The sequence below is a fragment of the Conger conger genome, chromosome 2 (genome assembly GCF_963514075.1).
Source record: "Conger conger chromosome 2, fConCon1.1, whole genome shotgun sequence".
NCBI lineage: Eukaryota > Metazoa > Chordata > Actinopteri > Anguilliformes > Congridae > Conger > Conger conger.
In genome coordinates, this window is record NC_083761.1 from 44,055,963 (window position 1) to 44,079,817 (window position 23,855).

The 23,855-nt window shown below is 41.5% G+C and overlaps 1 protein-coding gene across 2 annotated transcripts in view; it reads right to left on the minus strand.

Moving 5' to 3' along the window:
- fmnl1a (formin-like 1a) overlaps window positions 1–18,682 on the minus strand; it is a 46,267-nt gene extending 27,585 nt beyond the window's left edge. For both annotated transcript variants that reach the window (XM_061231323.1, XM_061231324.1), the window contains exon 1: window positions 17,854–18,682. In XM_061231323.1, coding sequence (XP_061087307.1) covers window positions 17,854–18,012 — 159 coding nt within the window. In that variant the 5' untranslated portion in view covers window positions 18,013–18,682. The remainder of the gene's footprint in view (window positions 1–17,853) is intronic.
- Between the last annotated feature and the right edge of the window lie 5,173 nt (window positions 18,683–23,855).

Sequence of the window (23,855 nt, forward strand, 5' to 3'; positions counted from 1 at the left end):
GATGACTGTGTCCGTTGAAAAACTTTTGGGTGTGGAATGAACAAAATCAATATCCTCATATTATCAGGACCATTCTGTGGGTTCCTCTGGGCATGTGACACTGCTCTACCACATGATTGTACCGCTAAGCCATTGTGGTTGGGAACAATGGGATGCACGGGTGGTGGTGGGGTAAAGCCTCACGCGCGCAGAAAAGAACACATACACATGGAAACACAAGATGTTTCCTGTCAGCAGAGCTGTGTCCCGTGGCCCCCTATCCCTAGTTTTGCAAGACCTGTAAGGACAACTGGTTTCAACATAGCACTTCCGACCAATGATTCAAAGCAGTTTCACTTCAAGTTCAAAATGAGGGAGGGCCCAGAAACTGAATTAAACACATTTTGCGATAAACCACCAACTTTTATTTCATCATAGAAAAAAACTCTGTGAAAGCAAGCCACACTAGTACAATTCAGTTCATCTTACAGCATGTGTCAACATGAGTGAAGCATGTTTAACTTTAAGAGGTCTGGTAGCCCTCCCAACAGTCTGAGTGAGGGGGAAGGACTACACTAATCCTTAATTAGATCATATTGATCAGAGCCTGTCCACTCCCTCCGACCACACACATGTGCACGTGCCCATAAACACGCATACACACTTGCACGTGTTTGTGCACACACACAACATCAGACACTTTTATAAATGCCCCTCACACACAATCTCATAATCAGTCACATACTATCACACTTTAATTTACTCACAAATGCTCACTCACTCACTCATATGACTCACTCTGAGACATACTGACTGGGTAACACATGTTCATCAACTCACTCGCACATACAAACAAATCCATTAGCTCATAGTGCACACAAACTCGCTCCCTCCCTCACTTAACGCTGATACTGACTCACTTGCTCACTAGTTCACTTATACACAAACACACATGGGCGCATTCAAAACAGGTCCCCGCTAGCACTAAATGTCCTCATAATATTACTGAAATGTCTTGTCAATGTTATTACATCGCAGCAACATTGCAGCAACATCATGACAATGTTTTGAGCTAGCTGGGGTGGTACTTTCCGTTCCCGGGCCTGCCCTGCAGACCTTGATCAGGGCAGCGTGACCTTACGTCCCTGCAGTTCTCTCCCACCTGTGTCCGAGCCCTCTGTCCGACCCGCACCATTACAGGGAGAGTGATGATGATGAAAGAGTCCGTGTGATTTGTGACCACGAACCTCCTCGCCTACGCAGGGCCGGGAGATAGGGGATTAATGGGGCGTTCTGTCACCACTTGAGGCTGCATCTCTGCACCCACGGCCAGATCTGTCAGAGAGAGAGATAGCCAGCTGTGCTGATACGCAGCTCTTTCTCTCTCCTCAATGTACAAGGCACAATACTCCAATCCCGCATCATCACATTTGCAGGGTCCCCATTTTGCAGTATGAACGCTTGCGAGCATACCCTGCTAAAAAGATCCAGCTGGTAGCTGGTTGACCAGTTCAGACCAGCTCCCAGCTTAACATGGTTTAGCTGGTTGACCGGTTCAGACCAGGTCCCAGTTTGACATGGTTTGATCAGCTCAAGCTATGTTTTCAAACAGTTGGTAGCTGGTCGACCAGCTCAGACAAGCTACCAGGACTAGCTGGTTGACCAGCTCATAACCAGCTAGACCAGCTTATGGATGGATTTTACAGCAAGGAACTAATATTAACTGTGAAATGTCTTTGACCAAAATCAAAAAAAAAAAGTTCTCCCTAATCTGGAATTACACACTCATTGCTGTACATTTTGAACACACTGCAGCCCAGCCAGTGACAGTAGTATGTACCTATCGAGTCAAAGCAACTCCTCATGTCAACAGAATGAGCTGCAGCCAAAGCCCTTGACACAATAACAATTGTGTAAGTGTGTGTGTGCGTGTGTGTGATAGCCACCATGACAGCTGTCTGACAATATAGTCATATAGGATACAGTCATACAATGTGGATCATAAAAAGGACATAGGATATAAACAGTGTCTAATCCTTGTTAAACACACCAACTATTTTTTTACCTAAAGGTATGAATGTTACCAGCCTGAAAATACTTTGATACAACAGTATTTACTTCTCTTGTATTTACAGAAGTTAACTTTTAAAATGTAAGGCCTAGATGTTATAGCAGTACTTTTGTAAAGTAACTACCATAGCCTTAAAACTTGAATTGTGTTTGCCAAAATGACAGTTAATTTGCAAAATGCCCCAAGACACCCAAAGAATTGAATACACAAAAGTCTAGCAAAACAGCTTTTCTCACAGAAAGTCCTCTATTCAATACACAATGGCCCAATTAAAAATGACAACTTTCAATATACCCTGTATGCATTTTTCATATGGATAATTGTAGTAAGTAAAGCAGGTGTGCTGGAAAGGGGGCAGTGGACCCTTGAAAATCATTGGCTGTGAATGCCAGACAGCCAGCATTCATTGCATGAAGGTGGGTCAATTAGCAATGGGGGCAGTGGACATATAGCTTCCACCTACATGAAGAGAATTCCTCAATCGGATTTGGAAATGGAGAGTATTGTATCATCATACGTGAATGGATTACATATTTAGATATTCTGTGTTGTATGATCTAATCATGAGAATGTGGGTAAGAATACCCTCACTGGACTTCAATGGGGACATTTTGAGGAAATAACTCTTTGGCACCAGAGACTTAATAAAGTTGCAATACCTCCAGTAACCACTGCAAGCATCTGGGAGAATGTCAATACCTGGTCCCCTGACTGGCCACGAGTGATCTGTCCCAACTTTCTGAAGTGTTCACACTGCCGTGACGGTCGCCTCCTCATTTGCATATATTTGCTTTTTTTTGGCTCAGTGAACGTGTCATTTGGTGTCATTTAGCATATAGTGCATGTACTGATTTGAGTCCCACCTCTATTTTAACTTCTTCTCTGGAAATGAAAAATATACTGTACATCTGAAGTGCAGTATAAAGGCTGTTGACGTGATCCATACAGCAAACAGAGAAAGCTCTGCTCTGGACTCATTTATCGTCATTTATCCACATGGACACAAGTATGCAGGTTATAATAGCATAGGATACTAGCAATCAATTCAGGTTGAGAAAACAGTACCAACAGTGATTATAGTGGAAAAATGAGTGCCGATACTCCTTTGAGCAAAATCTAGTCCCGGTACTTTAAGTTTTTAACCAAACTAACATTGCAAACACCAGTGGGCAGTGCCATTCTGTTTTGATTCACTCAATAACTAAGAACAATAGGTGAATGATTACCAGTTTATTTTGAGATAGCAGTACTGTTCTTCACATCAACACGTGTAGCATTTTCCTATCCACATTTATCCATCCATCCATCCATTATCTGAACCCGCTTATCCTGATGAGGGTCGCAGGGGGGCTGGAGCCTATCCCAGCATACATTGGGCGATAGGCAGGAATACACCCTGGACAGGTCGCCAGTCCATCGGAGGCACACTCACTCACACGCTCGTACCTACGGGCAATTTAGACTCTCCAATCAGCCTAACCTGCATGTCTTTGGACTGTGGGAGGAAACCAGAGTACCCAGAGGAAACCCACGCAGACACGGGGAGAACATGCAAACTCCACACAGAGAGGCCCCGGCCGACGGGGATTCGAACCCAGGACCTCCTTGCTGTGAGGCGGCAGTGCTACCCACTGCACCATCCGTGCCGCCTATCCACATTTATGATGACATAAAATTAGAATATTCAATTTGAAGATTCTGTCATTTAAATGCTCATGAAACACAGATTTTCCTACATTTGGTTGTTAGCACCTGTGTGAGACAGCTTTTATAAGTTCAATGAAGGTGTGATATCAGGTCCGTAGAACAAGTGACCCAGATGCTAAACAGAGGTGTAGATTTTATAATAGAAGTCTTTATTATAAAATAAAGAATCAAACAGAAAGCCAGTAAACAGAATCAGCAGGGGTAAGCCAGTTTGTGGTTAATAGTCCAGACCATGGCTCAACTCTCCAGCAAACAGGTACAATACGGATAATCCAACATGTAGTTGTTGTCACAAGCGAAGGTAATAGGCGGGCTTAAACAGACAAAAACAGAATCCGAAAACAAAAGTCGACATCCAAAAACAGGCCGATAAACTACGCTTCGATATTAAACAGACGGGAAAATCAAAATGCAGAAGTCGGTGATGAAACGGGTTGTAACAGAGATCAATCAGACAACGCGGGAGCGTATGGTCTAAACACATAACAATCTGGTGGGGAACTGAATAAACAAAGGGGTTCAAATAACACAGGTAATGAGAGGGAATGACAATCAGGTGCGGGAAACAATCAGGAAGTGAAACAGGTGAAACGAATAACAGTGAATAAATGGGGAGACAGACAGACTATGGAAAGCCTAGAGGATAACAATACACGGCAACGCTAGCAACTTAAAAACTAGACAGTGAAAAACACAGAACCTGACAGTGTAATACACTTAACAAGAGGTTTTCCACTTGTTAAGTATGTATACTTTCTAATGCTTAAATAGTTTTGACTAAATGGCCTGCTGTGTTAAAGATAATAAGATTCTGTAATGTGATTAGAAGAAAATGCTACAAGGGGAGATTTGCTACATTATATTTTATTATGACTTAACAATAACAATACACTCTTTGCTTCAGCACAGCCCATAGCCAGAACAAAACTGTATAGACGGCGTTCAGTTCGTTGGAGCTAACCAGCCAATCAGAATAGAGGTTAATTGATATCAATGACAATTAAAGACACAGTCCCTAAAACAGCCTGTTATTTGTAAAGCTCATGAGAGTCACAGAATGTAATGTAAAACTGGATAGAGATTGTTTTTAGAGTACCACACTTAAAATACTTAAAATACTGTGTGTAGTTCTGAATATCGCACTGTTATGTTATGTTATGTTATGGTATGTTATGTTATGTTATGTTATGTTATGTTATGTTATGTTATGTTATGTTATGGATATCAAGACCTACAATAAAACACTGGAAAGGTGTACAATATGGGACCTTTAAACAATTTAACATTGTAGTTATCTCTTTGCCAATATCATTTCTCAATCATTATAGGCTACATCTTGGGCTTGATTATTCAGCAAATAGTTTTTTGATAATCAAGCGAAAGGTTGAGGTTGAATAAACAGGTTGAGTAGCACAGCTACAGCTTTTATGGTAGCACTTTATGCTCCTTTTTCGGTATCCCTTCTGCATACCACTGTTGTAATGTGTGGGTATTTGCGTTACCGTCACCTCCCTGCCAGCTTTGATCAGTCTGGCCTTTCTCCTCTGACCTCTCTCATTAAAAACACGTTTCTGCCAGCAGAACTGCTGCTCACTGGATGTTTTTCGTTTTTCATACCATTCTCTGCAGACTTTATATTGGTAGTGGCAGTCTAATAATGTTATTGGGGTTAATAACAATAGAATGTGTGTCGAGAACCAGGCTTTTGTTGTCACCTTCCACTTCTGCACCGTGCCCCTTCTCCACATCAAAACACTGCTGCACGCTGATTAGCTAGGCGACCGACAAGCTTCTAATGATTTTTTTAAATCAGGACACCGACGGGTTCCTGATGCCTTCTTCACCGGCCAACCACAGCCAATGACATACACGCACCAGGTAGACTGTACCCCAACACTATGCCAATGCTGTTGTCGGTCGACCATCAGCTTGGTGTATTCCCTGCTTTAAGCATACCACACAAAAGTGGTAAGACTGAATAGCACTCATACTAACAAAAGTGTGTGCCAATAACACATGTCAGTAAGACATGGATGAAAAGTAGGATTGACAAACCAAGATGCAAACGCCCATGTAGGTACTTATTGCTTCATTTTAAAGGCTTTTCAGACCTTCGTTGTAATCCTTAAAATAACCGCAATCAGTCAGTGTCCCGTACAAGGCAGCTGCAAGTGTACCTCCAAAAATAGCCTCTGCACCTCTATTCTCAGCACCTCTTTCAATACTACAGGAGCCAGAACCAACAATGCCGCTAACAGTCAGCAGCTGATATTTTTCTGGACAGTTGGCAGTTTTCCCTTCTGAAAAAAAGGGCTAAAATCTGGCAGTTGGTAAAGGAAAACTAGTGACGCAATAGCTTCCCTGTGCTGTCAGAAAGACCAAGGACAGTACAGCAGCTTGTTTGCACAAACATGGATGTACACACATACACACACACAGACAGATGCACATGCACACACACAGCTTGTGTCATCCATGTGTGCCACCCTTTCTCACCCTTATCTCTACGATCATAATCCAGTCATTCAGTGCCTCAGCAGCTAGAATGTGCAGACAATAACAGGATGATGACATGACACTTTAAAATGGAGCTGAGACCACTGCTGTCAGCCTCACAGTCAAACAGAATATGCACACAGGCCATGCTATGTGCACATTCTCTACATTGCAGCCAAGCCCAGAGATCTATGATGCCTGACGCCAGCTATACAGCGGGGCCTCTTTGCAAAATCTAGTACAGGAGGACCTGTTTGTTAGTCTCAGACACAGACACACACACACACACACACACACACACACACACACTAACATCACACGTACATATACACACTCATTGTATTATATGTTTACGTTGGTTGGCACATCCATTCAAAATAGTACATTTTGAACCTCAATATCTCACCCATTTCAAAACCAATCTCAATGCTATCACAAGTCTACTACAATGGCAACGGGTTCGCCAAGTACTGATTTTGGTATAGCTATGTTGCACCATTTCTGTTATAAAATTAGCATAAAGCATTAAGACTTTTCTTGTGCAAAATGAACAACATTTAAATTCAACGGATCCCGACACAAGACCACTCATTCTGTGGGTAATTCAGAAATATACATGCTATTAAATATTAGCTACCATTACCATAACTACTGTTATGTTCAGCAATGTTATCATGTGCAGGTAACGTTAGTCGCCACATGTAGCCCAATTTGTGAAAACATGTCGGATATAGTAAAGCAAGGTGGAGGGTCCTCGCACAGGCCGCCAAATAACGTAGGGATTTTACGACATAGTGAGGATGATTATCATAAACGTATACATCTCAGTCCTTGCACGGGGAGCATGAATTGTGTGGGATACACCCCTACACTTTATGTGTAGATTGCAAGAATTGATACATACAACGTTTTGTGATAATCCTCATGTGGGGTGCCAATTAACATTATGTAGCAGTATATCTGCAAAAAGTAATCAGTCTCATAAAATGACTTATCTTAAATATCTAACCACAAATTTAGTATTTTAATTAATAATGAAAATAACCTATATTAATGATTGAACATACAGATAACCTGAAGTTGGAAGTAGTTTGAAAGACTCACTCGGCTCTCATGTCTATGTGACACCAAAACAGACACCGAGTTTAATAAAAAACAGACATACAAACACAGAACAGATATGGGGTTGAACTAATGGGAAGTTAGTAGGATAAGGTAGGTGTGTGCGTGAACAAAGGAAAGGTAAAAGTAGCTAGCTGGGGTAGTTAGCTAGAGTGGGTGGGAGTGTAAAGAGTGTTAGCTGTGAGAAGAGAGAGACTACTTGCATAGTTTAACTCTACATACGCGAAAGATGGCAAATCTTCACGTACATATACAGCTAATAGAATGCATTCAAACGGTAACACAAAGACAAATACAAAAGTACATATTCACAATTTCAGTTAAAACTAAGCTAAACACTGGCTATGCCCGAGTCCCCCCCCCCCCATTGCTGGCTCCAGGAATGCTGAGCTGCTGTCCTTGTAGAAGTGGTGGGGTGCTGTGAATCGTTGTCCTGGGCAGATGCGCAAAGCTGGGATGTTGCCGTGTGCTGCGCAATGTCATCCGGACCGTTCGGTTTGGAAAAATGTCCACTATTCCTTTTTCCAGGTGGAAAAGTTTGTTCACTGCAGTTTCTTGTGCTAAGCTGATGTAGCAGTTCAGGTACACCAGTTTTCACTCACTATAGGCCACTTTAAGTTACCATGAGGTAAGCTAGATGTGTCCGTAAGGCCTGATGGTGTGCTGTGGAGGCCTCTGTCTGAGTGTCGCGAGCAGGGCGTGATATAGTTGCAGAAGCTGGAGGCTACTGAGGTGAAGAAAAGGGCCAAAGAGCAAAGAGAGCTGGACAATGCTTGTCCTAGGTCTTATACTGGGAAAGTGTATTGCTCCCACCATTACGGTACTGGCTTATCCGTAACTAGACGTCATGCCGGGGTGGACTTCGAGGAAGCGTCCTGTGGGATTGTTGGAAATGTAGTCATGTGGTCCCGACAAAGGGCAGCCAAAGACCAGGTAGGTCATAAACAGGCATACATAAACAGAAAACTTACTGCTAAATCGCCAGATATGTTTGTTTATTAAGCTAATGGGAAAGTTTAGATCTAGCTTGCTAGCTAGCTGACTGGCTGATACGGGATATTTCTCATTGTATGTTTTCATGTCAAGTGTAATCTTGCTGGCATGATAATACACAAATACCGTGTTGAGGGCAGACAACTGGCGTCTCCTGAGTATTTGACTGAAGAAATCCCAAGGAAATCCTAAGAACTCCTTCAAGCAGCAAAATTATTGTTGAATTGGAAAACAATGACACTGATTAACCCAGTATTCCAAACAGAATATGGGGAAACGGTTGCTAACAGTTAACATAGTTTTTCTCTCAAGGAATGTGGTTTATGATTATGGTTGCTTTTGGGTTATCCTAGTCACTAAAACACTTTGATTGATATGAATTGGACAGTTAATTACAGAGAAAAATGACAAACAAATACACAAAATCCCTGTGTTCAGAAGATCGTGTTAGCTCAATGTTCCAAACACATATTCTCTTTGTTTTGAACAACACCTGAAGCACAACTGCTACAGTTTTCCACTTGTTATGAAGCCAAATTTCTATTAAATCTTTATCTGGTTAATCTTAACATTAATTAAAAACTGATACGTGTAAGTGAACAAAAAAATGGAAGGAATTAGACTTTACACACACACACACACACACACACACACACACAATCCAAAAATGATCTGGATTAAACCTGGATTAAACATGGATTAAATTTGGATCCAAAGCTTTATTCATCACGAAAGTTGCACTGTTCGGAACACCATGAGCTTACTTGGTGTTCGGAACACAGTGAGTTTACATTATACTTTTAAATCATGTATCGGTATGCATGCTAGCTATGAAAACAAAACCTTTGGTTGAGGGTGAGAATCAATTTAACCAAGAATTTATCACAAATGAATGGCAAAATACAAATTTTTGCCAGTGGATGGCATCATGAAGAAATGGTCCGTTCCCATGTGTGGGCTTGCAACACCCCATTACATTATATCTGACAGTTTATCCAAAGCGACTTCCATTTGATTAGACTAAGCAGGGAACAATGGAGCAATGTGGGGTTAAGGGCTTTGCTCAATAGCCCAACAGCTGCACAGATCGTATCATGGCTACACTGAGGATTGAACCTCCAACCATGTGGGTCCCAGTCTTAAACCCTACACTACAGGCTGCCCCACCATGATTCCCATGACACCCCCGTGACCAGAACATTTCCTAAATACCTAAAGATGAGCATCCAGGATAGAATCCATGTTTTTACTCTATGACAGATATTGCTGTCTGACTGATAGGCCGTGTGCTGTTTGGCTTATAAGCCGCAATAAAGTCTGCCATGCACCCTCTGGAGAAAGACGATAGGTGCTGAAGCCCTCAAGGTCAGACATGTTAAATGCTGCTATCGGCCAGGTTTCCATCTGCACTAACATAGCTTGCAGTTAGGTCATCGTTAGCCTTGTTACCCATAGTGACGATGTTCAGTGTTGGGGAAGTTACTTGAAAAAAAATTATGTATTACTAATTACTCAGTACCAAATTACCTTGTTAGAATATAACTCACAATATAACTTTGTGTTACTTTTGCCTTACCTTTACAGAGTGACCTCAACTTAAATGCAAAGAGACTAGGCATATGTGGCTAAATGGAATTAAAAAAAATATATATTTTGCAACACATCAATAACAGGGGAACTTTTCTGCTGTAGGCTCGATTTATACTTTGTAAGATGAATTTTGTTTGATACTATTTGATAAATTGTTGTGAACAATTTTATCTTCAAGCTTAATGTTAGCATGTACCTTGCCTGGATAAAAATAGCATTTTACAATGTTCTTGCCTTTTTTATTGATGAAATTAAAACAATGTGTATATTTCCCCTTGTAGGATGAGCTCGTATCTACTCTACCATTTTCTCTGATTTGATAACAGGCTTTTCCAAGCGTGCACCAGGTGGTGCATGCAAATTGATCGGAAAACTCCAAAAAAGAAAACTGAAGGTAGAGTATTGCCATTCCTCATGTATTAACTGTAATAATGTTCCCAAATTTTTAACAGTATCATGTTATATTACTTAGTTACTTTTAATAATATTACTGTAATGCTGTTACACCCAGCATCAGCTGTATTACAGTAGCCGCCTTGATGTGTATTATAATTAGCCCTTTTGATTGAAGTGAGAGCCGCATTCACCCAAAGCAATGGGAGTCGGAAGAGTATTCAGAAGACGAACTTGACCTGTTTGTCTCAAAGCCTAAAACACTGTGGCACAGCCCCCATCACAGGAGATATAGGAGGCGACTGCCTGAACAGACATGGCTTCATATCACGCGGTGCCGTATTGTGAAAGGGGAAAAAAAACCAGCTCATGCATGAGACCTGGGTGACACAGGACTATGGGTCACAAAAGCCTCATTGTGCATGGCGGTGCCATGGATACCTTCATGCCTAGCAGAGCCAGAGCTGGCCGACAGACACCTGTCCCCAATCAGGCGGAACCACAGAGCCAGACCACGTGTTTCCTGTACACACACACACACACACACACACACAGACATGCACGTGAGACACCAGCTCAGGTGGTAAGAGTAGTCGTCGGAGAGTTGCCGGTTCGATCCCCCGCCCTCAGTGCGTCGAAGTGTCCCTGAGCAAGACACCTAACTGCCAATTGCTCCCCGATGAACTGGATGGTGCCTTGAGTGTGAATGGGTGAATGAGAGGCATTGTAAAGCACTATATAAACACATTCCATTGACAGACTTATTCAGGTTATTTACCTCGGAGGCACAATTTATCACATCATTGATGCAATTCTTTGTGAGATAACATCACTTCATATTACATACAGGCAGCAGGTTTAAGCAGTACTGCAGTAGTTCTACCACCTTTTGGCTCTGTGCCAGCTACTTCATCTGCTTATGACATTGTATTGAAACACAAGCGTTAAAAATATGAGATTCAGGCAAAAGTCCGTTGAAAAAAGAGGAACAACAACTTCACCTTTCTTGTAAATCAAAACGATGGCAGGGTGAATGAAATAGTTATGCAGACCTCAGCATGTACAGTAAGCTCTGGGTCTGGCGTGGTGGCTGTGGTCTGGGTCTGGTGTGCTACTGTATGTGGTGTGCTCCACATACTCATTCCGGAAGCGTGATAAAAACCGAATATCTCTTTATCATTTAAATAATAATCAATCTCTTTGCCTGCACTACGCAACCGGTTTCCCAAACTGACCTGGACATTTTTTTACAGTTTTACTGCCGTAGTTTATGCCCCTCCCTGCCGCAGTTCACTGTACCGGGTATCCTGCATACCAACCAGGCTGCTCTGTATGCAGTGAACAGGGCTATTGCTAGATTGACTATGCAGAATCAGCAGCAGCAGGGGAGGGTGGGACGGGGCGGAGGGATCTATCTTTGGCATTTGACATCCGCAGCGGCGTGATGGAGCGAAAAGCCCCCTGCTTCAGATAGGTGAGCGCCAAGCACGTGTGCTGCGTCAGACTCAGAGGGGATGCTCCCACCCCTCCCTGTATCCAAACCAGCAGAGGCCTCATGTAGAGCTACAGGGCAAACCGATTTGTCAGTTGGAGGGGGGAGCAGGGAGGGTTGGGGTGAAAGAGGCAGGATCCAAAGTAAATGCTTTTCCAGTCAGGTAGACTAATTAACCAAGATAACATTTAGAACCACCCCCCCAATCCCCTCCAATCTGCCCTCACTATAGATCAGACCTTTCAGAGTAAAGCTGCTGACTGCTCCCTGTTGCCACTCCACTACTGAATTATGAAAATCCAATTCATTATGCATACACATAGAATACAGTGTAAGCCACAGTCATAAATTACCCATTCGGAGGTATAAAAATGAATACACGGTCGGGCGGTACATCGGAATCAATGTGAGCACATTTTTCCAGTTGAGTTTAGCCTGAGGGTGGTATGATGTTAAAGGGATCGGAGATCTGAAACAAAATGGACTTTAACATGAAGAGTTCTAATGGATTATTTTAGTGGATTTTACAGCAGATAGTCCCAGGGAAAAGGAAAGTGCTGCCCATTATATGACTGTATCTTGTGTAGCAAACTAGCAAGTACAGTAAGTGAGAGAAAGGTCAATTCTGAATGGCAAAGAACAATGCAGTCACAGGCATTTTAGCCAACACTTAAAAGGTAGTTATAGAGTGCCCATAATATAGAGTGTTAGCCATGCCTTTCTTATTTAATGTGACAAATCTCCAAGGGTAGTAAAAGAGAACCTTCAATTGACTTTTGTATCATCTGTCTAAGACCAGTTTTTGGAAGCTGTTCAACTTAAGGGGAAAATGACATCCCCAAGAAAAGGAGGAGGTACCAGGAATGTTATGATGGAGTAATAGAGGAAAACGTAGTTTAGTGCACAAACACAAATAATTGATTAATTAATAAATGATATACATATACAGCAGGCTCCAGAATTATTAGCACCCTTCATAAAAATAGATTGAAAAACACAGATAATAAACTATATATTATGATATATAATATATATTATTGGCACTCCTAAAGATTATTGCAAATAAAATCAAACAACGTGAAATTGGAAATACAAATGTACTTAATTTAGCTAACCTCAGTCTAAAGCAGTGCTACTCAATTCCACATTCTGCAGGCATTTGCTTCAACTGTGCACGACACCACCTGAGCTTATCTGAACCAAGCAGGGAAAATAACAAGTGAAATCATGTGGTGTAGTACATGGTAGGAGCAAATACATACAAACACTGTGGCCCGCAGGACGTGGAGTTGAGTAGCGCTGGTCTAAAGGAACTATATTGTGTCATTCCATCACTTCCTGTTTCACTAGTATAAAAATAAGGTACTGTAACACTCATGCAAAATCCCTTGTCACCCATCAGCATGACGATAGGTCACAGCAGACGGTAATTGACCATCACAAGTCTGGTATTGGGTACAACAAATATACAGTCCCCTCCAAAAGTATTGGAACAGCAAGGTAAATTACTTTGTTTTTGCTATGCACTGAATACAATTGAGTTTGAGGGCAAAAGATGTATATGAGATGACAGATCCAAATTTCAGCTTTTATTTCCAGGTATTTTTACCTGGATTTGTTAGAACATATCACCATTTGTATCAGAACACCAACTTTTTAGGTGAACAAAAGTATTGGAACATGTGACTGACAGGTGTTTCTTGTTGCCCAGATGTGTCCGGTTAGATTGATTGGTTAAACAATAGTTATGAATGTCAACTCTTGGTTCTAGCCTTGGGTTTTGCATGTGATGACTGCATTTGTGTTATAAAAGATAAACCAACATGATGAAAGCTGTCTTCTGTAGAAAAGCAAGCCATTTTGAAGCTTAGAAAAGAGGGGAAATCAATCAGAGCCATTGTACAAGCATTGAGGATAGCTTGTACAATAACTTGGAATGTCCTGAAAAAGAAAAAAAGGCTGGTGTACTGAGCAACAGACATTGAACAGGAAAACAACAGCAGTTGATGATAGAAACATTGTGAGAGCTGTGAAGAAAAAGCCCAAAACATCAGTTAGTGATATCACAAACAATCTCCACAGGGGTGAAGGTATCTCAATCAACTGGTCGAAGAAGACTTAGAGAGCAGCAATATAGAGGCTATACTACAAGATGCAAACCACTCATCAGTAGTAAGAATCGGAAGGTGGAGAGATGAGCCACTAAAGTTCTGGAACAAAGTTTTATGGACTGATGAGACCAAGATTAACCTCTACCAAAGTGATGGAAAGGCCAAAATGTGACGAAAGAATGGATCTGCTCATGATTAAAAACATACAAGCTCATCTGTGAAGCACGGTGGAGGAAGTGTCATGGCTTGGGCTTGCATGGCTGCTTCTGCTTGATGATGTAACTCATGATGGTAGCAGCAGGATGAATTCAGAAATGCATCCAAACTAATTGAGAGGAACTACATCATGCAGCTAGACAATGACTCGAAACACTGCCAACACAACAAAGGACTTCAATAGGGAGAAAAAGTGAAAGGTTTTAGACTGGCCAAGTCAATCACCAGACCTGAATCCAATTGAGCATGCATTTCACCTCCTGAAGAGGAGATTGAAGGGAAACCCCTCCCCCCGAAACAAACAATAACTGACAGAGGCTGCGGGTCAATGGGTTGAGTCAATGGGTCGCAGGCAAGATGCAGTTAAACGTTGTTTACTTTCATTTACTTTGGGTGAAAATTTAAATTGGGTGGCCTGATACCAACGGTGCTATGTTCTAAGTAGTTTAACACATCTAGGTATAAATATCAGGAAATAGGGGAAATTTGGAGGGGACTGTATTAATGGTTAAACATACCACTTAGCACTGTAAGGGCAATCCTAAAAATCTCTAACACGTATGGAATGCTGGCAAACTTGCTCGTAAAAGAACACGAGTGCATATTGTCCCCACGTACGGTAACGAAGATGGCAGTGGAGGCCATAAATAACCCAAGGATCATAGTTTAAAAATAGCTGAAATTGGTTAGATCTTGAGATCTTGGCACCCCCATACCAAAAAACTGTTTTGAAGGGTGGCACAAGGACAGCCCTTAATGAGCACAATTAACAATTAAGTCAGGAATCTGGAGATTTCCAAACGTCATTGGAATTATGACTGGAAGTGCCATGGTCAGGTGAGACCAAAAATGAATGTTTTAACCATACACACCATCAACATGTTTGGCAGCTGAAGAGGAATGCATACAAGGAGAAGGATCTCATATCTACTTTCAAATATATAGCTGAGTCATTGATGTTTTACTGCCAGTGGTCCAGTGGCACTATTTCAGATCAATAGCACAATTAATGAAACCAGGACATTTTGGCAGAAAATCTGGTTTTCTGTGCTAGGATGCTGAGAGTTGGTCGTAGGTAGATTGTCCAGCAATACTCTCACTGAGCACTTTATTAGGAACACCTACTTATTTATGCGATTATCTAATCAGCCATCGTCTGGCAGCAGTGCAATGCATAAAATCATGCAGATATAGGTCAGAAGTTTCAGTTAATGTTTACATCAACCATGGGGGATGGGAATGGGGAAACAATGTGATCTCAGTGACTTTGACCGTGGAATGACTGTTGGTGCCAGACAAGGTGGTTTGAGTATCTCAGAAACTGCTGATCTCCATAATGCAGCAGTTCTGAATAAATGCCTTGTTAATGAGAAAGCTCAGAGGAGACTGGTCAAAGCTGACAGGAAGGTGACAGTAATGCATGTAACCACACATTACAACAGTGGTATGCAGAAGAGCATCTCTGAACACACAACTTAATAAGTCGAAAAATAAGCCTAATAAATACCTAATAGAGTGCTTACTGAGTGTACATCAGAATCCACATAGACATGGTGAAGTGAAAACAACATCCATGTTCTGGAATGGCCATCTCAGTCTCCAGACTGATATTTATCAAGGGTGCCAATAATTCTGGAGCCCACTGTATATACAGTATACATATTTAATATGTGTTTGTGTGCATGTAAATGTGTGTGCGAGAGAGAGAGAGGAAGGGAGAGAGAGAGAGAGAGAGAGAGAGAGAGACTGAACTAATTTTTGTCTGCATTTATATCCAGAAACTTCTATTCTATTACCTTGGAGGACAAGAGCAGTTAAATGATGCTGAAATTAAATGGAACCACTCCACATGACCCCACCATCTGGAGGAGAGTGTTGCAGTTTAAATTTGTAACTGACTTTTATGCAAATCAGGATGCATTTTCAGTTGGAGAGCCTGTTTTTCTGTGACACAGCTGTACTTTTGACAGCATGACTCCAAGTTAGACAAGAGAGCTACAGACGGGCAGAGGAAAGAGTGATGAAAAGGACTAAATGATCAATTAATTTCACAACATAAAAAATATATTCAATTTTTTTTTTGTTTCTACATATGGGTTACACTGTGTCCTCCACACCCCACCCATTCACCAACACACATACGACACACTCCTAATCCCACCTGTTGTTGCTCATCCGGTGCCACCCCCACTCCACTAATAGCCCCATCTATAGACATCCCCCCCCCCCCCCCCACTGTTAACTAATACAGGACAGAGACAATTCAGTGACAATCATGTGAGCGGTTAGGCCATGCAACACGTTTGGGCTTCTCGGCCAACTGGATGAATCGCTTCCACATTGTTGAGTGACAAGCAGGTGGGGAAGTCATTTGGCATGGCGTGGTGCCCAGGAATTATTCCACACATATCAATGTGTCTGTGTGCAATGTGCTGATCATCCGTAACTGAAATTCCTAATGCACTGACTGATCGTCAAACGCAATCAGCTGCACTAGCAACAGTTCCATTTGCGTGATTGGCTTAGTTCTGAACGATAGTCATTCGTTAAACACATCGACCCCCCCCCCCCACTTCCCTGGAGAAAAGGGGGAATGTAACTGACTTTCAAAACAAGTCATAGCTGCTGCATGTGGATCTGACATTGAGACATTACAGCAGTGAGCAAAAATTTGAACATTGCTGGTCAAAAAGCCTTTTACAATTAATATCTAAGTGAACAGAAGCAAACCTGACCTCTGAATGGTACAACGTGACACATTTCTTCAGATTTTAAAGCAAGATGACTTTTTATTTTTATTTTTTTACAGTTTCAGAATGAAAAAAAAGGAAAAAGGCCCTGTTTAGGAGCCCTGTCAGTTAGTACTTTGTAAGTTCTCCTTGGGCAACTATAACAGCTTTTAAACGCTTCCAGTAGCGAGTGGAATTTTTTTGGAATTTTGCACCGTTCTTCGTGGCAGAACACCTGTAGCTCAGAAATATTCTTCTGCCTGTCATTCCTTTGTAGGAGACCAAAGGCAGTGAACTATGTGCAGTAGCTTAGTCTTAGGAATTAGGTGTTTTGCTTATCAATTGAAAAAAGCTGAAATCCCCTGTTTTTAACTAAGCAGTGAAACATTCAGGTTGTGCTACTGTACGAGTATCTTTCCTGAATAACACTTTCATGTGAGACCACACCATCTTGCAGTCATATACAAATTCTTATTTCCTGGTAACTCATCCCTGACTGACCATAGATTTGAATACAATGCACGATTGAACTTAAACAAGCTACTATTTTAGACTATATTAAACATCCATTTGTGCACAGTTGCTCTGCTGATATTAAACATTAATTTCACCTTAATAAGACTGGCCTTGGGCTGTACAGGTTTGTGCTACCATTGTATAATAGCAAACCTCATTGGATATTTATATGAAGTTTGAAGAACCGCAGAGCCTCAGATGGGGACCCTGCTAAAAAAAGCCCAGCTCAAGCTAGGCTTTGAAACTGCTGGTGGCTGGCTGACCAGTTCAGACCAGCTCCATGCTCAACATAGTTTGACCAGCTCATGCTAGGTTTTGAAACAGCTGGTAGCTGGTCATTTCAAGATGGTCATAGCTGGATTTTACATCACACTCTAAAGGTGTGTGTCTGTGTTTGTGTGTGTGTGTGTGTGTTTGTCCGTGTGGCCACACACTCACCAGAACCACATTGAAGCGTTCCTCTAGTTCCTCCTCTCCTGGCATGGGCAGTTTGGGGGGTGCAGGCTGCTTCTGTGGGCCTGCCGGGGTGAGGGTGCCCGCTCCGCTCTTGGACTCCCGCCCCAGGGGCAGCTCCATGCTCCCCGCAGCATTCCCCATGACCACAAACTTCCAGCTACCCCGGTACGCCCCACCGCTTGCTCCGGGGTGCCAGAAAGTTCCACGAAATCACGTAGGTCCACCTCCCAGCCAAAACTCCACACAGGACAGCAGAAATGCACAACGACGATGCGATTCCTCTTAGCCCCTCGCCGCCGGTTCGGCGAGACGTGGCGTGGATGTGGTCACCTTTAACCCTTCGAAATATCTTTGACCCCGAGGTAGCAGCCCAGGACAGAGCCTCATCTTCCCACCGGCCACCTACGTCCTCATCCTCAATGCCAGGGGAGCAGGTGGTTGAAAAACAAAATCACCAGGAAAGAAATCTGTCACAACTCCGCTCCGCAGCCGCAAAATACAGAGAGAGGAAGCTTCCAGAGAGAGGAGATGGAGAAGAACTGGAGTGTGACACATTCACGGCGGCAAAAACTGCAGAGAAAAAAGAAGAGAAACTCAGATGTGGAGAGCAGACAGGCTCCTGAGATGACGCTGGAGGTGGGAGGAGGTGCTGTGGAGTCCAGGATGGTGGCCTCTCTCTCCTGACAGGGGTCCTTGTATAGTGTTGTGGGCGCTTGACCCTGCAGGAGCCATACCGGATAGTGCAGCAAATGGGATGAGGGGATGCACAGCCACCTGCCGTAGTGCAAGTGGAGACTGAACGCACACAGCACCGCACATGCAGCTCTGTCAGGGACAGAGGAGCAAGGAGACTGTGTGGCTGCTGGGTCTTAGTGCCCTCTGACTGTCCTCTGCCTGTGAATGAGCAAGAGAGAGAGAGAGTTGGGTAGGAGGAGGATAGATCTCCTGTGTACCCTCCTGGGTCCATACACCAATGTAATCAATGGAATCTACTGTATATATGCAGTCAAATAGGGCTGATTTAGCAGATTGACTCCTATGTATACCGCAGTAAATTCTAAATTTATTTTAAAAGATACATAACTTCTTCACAGGACAGCCTAATTGTAAAACCAGATATTTTAAAACCCTGTTCTTAACAACAGAAAAGTCAGATAAGTTTATTCCATCCATTCTCCATTCCCTGGTGTCACAGCAACCGATCCTCAAGAACAGGATTAGGGAGATTTGAGTAAACAAACCATGTTGATCTGCCAGGAAAGATGCAAATCTGCCCCCCACCCACAAGCCAGGCTAATCAGTCAGGTGAGTTTGTTAGGCTTGATCCGTGTGAAGTCATTTGTCTTACATCGTCCATTTCCCATAAGCCTGTGCTGTACAGGAATGTCAACAACTTGAAATATGCTAGTTATGAGATGTGCACTGCATGTGACATTCACTCTCCAGCTAGTTAACAAAAGTCTCCACAGTGAAACAAATTTCAAGGGCGCAAAGAACAGGTTTCTCAAACCAGCTGTACATTGACTAGGAATAAATCAGTCCAGATCCCATTTGTATGCTGGCAATGAGAACATGTAATAATTATAGAAAATTATAATAAAATAGAGATCACATGGCACCTTCTTTGACATACTGGTTTTTATGGAAAAAGTGTCCGTGCAAATCAGACAAGTGAATGTCACAATATTGCTTTTAAAAGTAAGCTGGATTAACACTGCCTTCCTGTGGTCTGTCAGTGCTTTTTCCACAGTGAGATGTTTTTCCTCTGCCTTCTGCCTTCTCCCCAGGGACTTCTTGTTAAAGTGACTACTTGATAAAGTAGACACTTCTAGCATTTGGAACAGTACTTCCCTCTTGGGATTTCAGCGCACTTGTCCCTAGTTGTGGTTTTGCACTTTGTTGTACGTCACTCTGGATAAGAGCATCTGCCAAATGCCTGTAATGTAATGTAAAGTAGTCACAGTGGTGAGGATGTAGCCAAGCCTCTATTTCGGGCTGCAGTACATTACAGAAGTGGGTGGGGGAACACAATGCATAGTTTTAAGGAGCAGAGTATGAGATACAGTGCCATGAAAAAGTATTTTCCCCCTTCCTTATTTGCTCTATCATTGCATATTTATCTAACGGAATGGTTTCAGATCTTTAGACAAAATGTAATATTAGACGACGGGAAAAATTGCCCCCTAAACTTTAAAGGCCAGCACACGTCAGTGTTCTCTTCCTAGTTTTAGTATCTAAAACACCCACAAAATGTTCGCAAAGAGCATTGACTTAAGTTTTTTGAAAAGTACCTAATCCTGCCCCCAGAGCCAAATTCCCCCTCTGCCTCATGTGGTCAGCTCCCTGTGTTAACATTTAGCAACATCTGATAATTATGCAAAAAGCATACGTCATGTCACGTGAGAAATCTTTACAAAATTGCAGACACACCTTCTACCAAAGTTCTACCAAAATATTACTAAAGTACTTGTACCAAAATTGCAGTTGTTTTACTTGAATCAGTATGGAACACAAATCAATGTTCCAGGATCATATGAAAATCTCAAAAACATGATTAATAACGGTTTGCACCACCACCATCACCAACACCACCATCAGCAGGACCTGAAACGAGCATGTACCATTTTGTCTGAATTAAATCAGTTCTGTAAAGAAGAAGTGTGCTAACATTCCTCCACAGCAATGTGAAAGACTGATATCAAGTTATAGGATGGGATTGGTTTCAATTATTGGTGGTGCAACTAGTTATTAAGTTTAAGGGGGTAAATTACCTTTGCACAGGGGTGATTTGGGTGTTTGATAACTTTTTTCATTAAATAAATGAAAAAGTGATTTATAATGTTAATATTTCAGGTTCCCTTCATCTAATATTAAATAAATCATTCACTGTGACAAATATGCAATAGTAGAGGAAATAAGGAAGGGGGCAAATACTTTTTGAAGCCACTGTAAATGTGTGGTGTTGCTTTTGTAGCTCTTTGGCTCCAGATGACAGGAGTGTTTATAAGGAGTGTTTAGACGAAGGATTTAAATAAATTATGAGGTGTATAGTGACACCCCCTAGGTTCCGTACACACCTGTTCAGGCCGCAACATGTCACTGACTGCTGCATGCCAAACCAAACAGCCAACATCGCGTAGCCAATCATTTAATGGAATCTGATACCAGATGACAAAGCAGTAGACTAGCATTCTGGCCAAACCTCACAAATACAAAACACATGGGTAGGGAACACATAATGACTGTCATTTGCCGTTCATCTGGGGATACAATTCACCACATAGTACTGACCTTTCACTGCTGATTAGCTTTAGATTCCCAACAATTTTCCATTTCTCAGTCAGTCTGAGAGAGTGTATTCAAGAGAAAGCGCATTCATCAATAGCCTCTTGGCATAGACAATGGTCTTAACCTTTGTGTTGTACTCAGGGTCTAAAATGACCCTATCCTGAGGTTAACAGCAGTGACAACCCTTGGATTGTCTTTTTTTTCAGCATGACATTTCATGACTTTTCCTGGAGTACGTAAGAAAGAGTAAAACAAATCTCTTTTTAATTTTTTTCATAAAAGCGGTACACCAAAGATTGTCTGATTAATCTTTTTAACCCTGCAGTTATGAAATCAAAAGGCATAATTGAAGTTAAGCACTACACCATCTATATGTTCTGTAGTGAAATGAGTGGTGTCGACTGAAGATATACAGTCCCTTGGGACAGTGAAGTAGGAAACCAGTTGTTGACCAATTATTTTTTCTACATGAAAAATACTTATTCAGGGTTTAAAATTCAATCAAGAGATTTTATCAGCATGGGGCATTTTTTGAAACCCTATTTCCTCGAAATTACAACCATAGACATACTCTCTTAGACAACTTTGAGGTGAGCTGCACTTTTAATAAAATCCTGAGGGTCAAAGAGGATGGGAAAAATGAATGTGTTGCCCTCCATCAAGAAGTTTAATATTTTGCATTATGGGTCACTTCCTGTTGAATAGGCATTGCGACTTCTGGTGTCCCCTGCTGCTCAAAGGGCAATTGACTGTTGAGGACATTAAATTCCCAATTTTTGTATCTTTAACGTAACATTTTGCCATAAAATGTGTTTTTAAAATGTCTTATTATTAATGTGATTGTTCACTTATGGCTAATTAGGACCTTCCTCTATTTTATCATCGGTTATAATTAAAAATGTTGCTATAGAAAATGCAAGGTTTCCACCTACTGGTCATGACCTCATACTGCACATAACAAATGTGCAAGTGGACAAAGGTGCCTTTTTAGTCCTTTTCTTTGTTGTTTTGACTACGTAATATATATAATATATAAAATATAAAATTACATTAGCTCTGGGACAGGCAGAGCCTTTGCCAACTTGGTATTTTTATAATAATTTATTCAATTAAAAATAATTCTGCATGGGTTATGGTTTTGCACTGATGGATAAATAAGGTCACATGAACCCTAAATTGGGTGGAACCATCATTTGCTGTCAAACACTCACTAACAGATCAATCATAGTTCTTTGCTATGGATAACAACATAATTTGATTTGTTGATATCAGTAGCGATGTCTTGAGATCTTAGTCAGCATTCCCTTTCCCTTGCTAAAGGAGAAGGCGCAAGATTCAAAAGTTTAAGAAGTGAGTCATTGTACACCCATAAATTAACATTTATATGAAGTTTCATGTGTTAATTTCCATAATTTCCCTGTACCAACATAAAAATAATCTATACAAGTAGTGGAATAGAGCTGTTTTAGCAGATTGGCTACTGAGTATACCACAGTAAATACAAAATTGATTTTAAAAGATAAATACAGTAGTGTGCAAAAAGTTGGGCACGCCTGGTCAAAAAACCTTTTACAATTAATATCTAACTGAACAGAAGCGACCTCTAAATAGTACAACTTTAAACATGATACATTTCTTAAAATCTTAAAGGACTGAAAAATCACTGCTGATGCAACCAGGGTCTAAAAGTAGAATATGACAATATGACTGGGCAAGTCAGTCACCAGGCATAAATCCAATTTCTCTTACAAAACACAAGACTGAAGGCAAAATCAACCAGAACAAACAGGAACTAAAGATTGTTGCAGTACAGCCTGGCAGAGCATCACCAGGGAAGATTATTTACACCTAGGGTCTTACTAGGTGGTTGCTATAGCAACCACACTAATTATAGGTGATGAAAATGTGCCATTCTGCTAATGCGTAGATTATTACTATATTCCATATCTTGCTTTATTATTGAGATGATTAGCGGTAAATCCACATATACACATTTAGGATTAATTATGAGCAAGGAGAGGTGAGCGATACGTTATACCAGATATAGTGTATCTACACCTCTTGAAAAGAGTCTCTTCAACTGCACCTTGCTTGAAAACTTTGCTTGATAGGTAAAACATTGGTTTCCATTTCAATAGTTGGATAATTTCAGTGGTGCCATTACACTGTCGCATGTTTTCAAAATAAATGAGAAATCTATACAGTAGGCTAATCAGGTTTTATTTTGTTACAAATAATTGCAAGACACTTGGCAGAAGGCATACAAATAACTTCTCTGCTGTAAAATCCAGTTGTGCCAGCTTGAAAATTGAGCTGTTCATAAACTGGCCTAGCTGGGTATGAGCTGGTCTACCATTGTGGCCATGCTAGTCATAAAGCTGGTCTAACTGGGTGTGAGCTAGTGCTAGTAGGTTGTCTGAGCTGGTAGAAACATAGCTTGAACTGGTCAAACCAGCTACTAGCAGTTTCAAAACGTACAGTAGCTTCAGCTGTTTTTTCACCAGGGTTGAAACAGTGATATGTGAATCTGTAATTAGGTGAATATAAACTAACGTTAGTAATTCCTACAATACAGTAGCTTTCCTACAATAGCTACATTTCTACAATGTATCAAATCGTGGGCTAAATAAAAGCCACTGTACTGACCATTGAACTGTAATAATTAGAGTTCAATGGTACTGACTACTCGGTGCAGT